The sequence below is a fragment of the Aphanomyces astaci genome (assembly GCF_000520075.1).
Source record: "Aphanomyces astaci strain APO3 unplaced genomic scaffold supercont1.143, whole genome shotgun sequence".
In the NCBI taxonomy this organism is placed as follows: domain Eukaryota; phylum Oomycota; class Saprolegniomycetes; order Saprolegniales; family Verrucalvaceae; genus Aphanomyces; species Aphanomyces astaci.
This window is the reverse complement of record NW_009798406.1, coordinates 64435-65597: the sequence shown is the minus strand read 5'-3', so window position 1 is coordinate 65597 and position 1163 is coordinate 64435. Positions and strand designations below refer to the sequence as shown.

The following is a 1163-nucleotide window of genomic DNA, read 5'->3' as shown; positions in this document are numbered from 1 at the left end:
GGTGGAGCAAAGCCCAATGTGATTCCCAGGATGAGTACAAGTGGTGCGGTGCTGGCGACAGCAATCCGTCGCCATCGCCTTCGAACGCTCCCAATCCTTCGACTACCTCCAGCCCCAATCCTTCGACTACCTCGAGCCCCAATCATTCGACTACCTCCAGCCCCAAGCCTTCGCATACCTGCAGCCCCAAGCGTACCCCTTCCAGCAACCCCTCCACGACTAAGCAACCGACGCTGCCCCCATCACCTGGAACCCCTGGTGTTCATAAGAAAGTGAGCTGGAACTGGTTTACATCATCTACCACCGATTGCGACGCCAGCTTGAGCAAGGACACGTTGAACCGTGGGTTGTACATCGGAGGAGAGAATATCCCTGCCGACTGTGGCAAGACCGCGTCTTTCACTTACGATGGCCGCACCGTCAAAGCTACGTATGCTTGGCGGACCACTGGGGGCCAAGGCTACAACGAGTTGTCACCTCAAGCTTTCGCCCAATTGCTTGGCTCAAACGCCAATGCCGCCAACTTTAACTCAGCAACTGACTTTCAAGCTGCTATTAATGACCCCGGCCATGTTTTCTCCACGTGTTCGGGAACGTGCTAAGCTGCCACTGGTTTGTTAATTTTTATAGTAAAGTTATATCGAGTATACCAGTACAGCTTATGCCGTGTTAATGTGTAGCCTCGAAAAATACCTGGCCAACTTTTGGCTTGAATGGACTTACAGTTCAGAACCACCCACAAATTATCGCGGCGTGACTTGCTTGCGCATACAATTCGGCAAGACATTCCAGCGATCTTCCCATCACAGACAAAACTGGGCTTGCTGGATTCTTGTTGTCTGCGCCGGCTTGCACAACCAGCTACCGTGCTCACGACGGTAGACTTCGATGACAAATCCAAAAGTGTCTTCATTATCATTCAGGTTATGTGCCCATCAACCAGCGAATCACTTCGCTGTAATCCAGGCATCACAGTCAATACACTTACAGTGTACCGAGGGAGGTTCGGTAAGTCCTAGCCTGGGCCTAAATAGGAGCCACCGAGGGACTAATTAGTTGCTCCCTCGGCGAGTCTAAAAATAGAACCCGACTGAACTCACTGTCAACTGCACACACACTTGCACGGGTAGTTGAACCGAGGCACGGCCGAGAACACTTCCCCC

General features: G+C 52.1%; 1 protein-coding gene across 1 annotated transcript in view; it reads left to right on the top strand.

Moving 5' to 3' along the window:
* The window catches only part of H257_18208 (hypothetical protein), a gene marked incomplete at both ends in the record, with an annotated part of 2208 nt that extends 1606 nt beyond the window's left edge, over positions 1–602 (top strand). The window contains one exon of the mRNA XM_009847227.1: positions 30–602. Within this exon, the coding sequence (XP_009845529.1) occupies positions 30–602 (573 nt within the window). The remainder of the gene's footprint in view (positions 1–29) is intronic.
* Positions 603–1163: the final 561 nt, after the last annotated feature.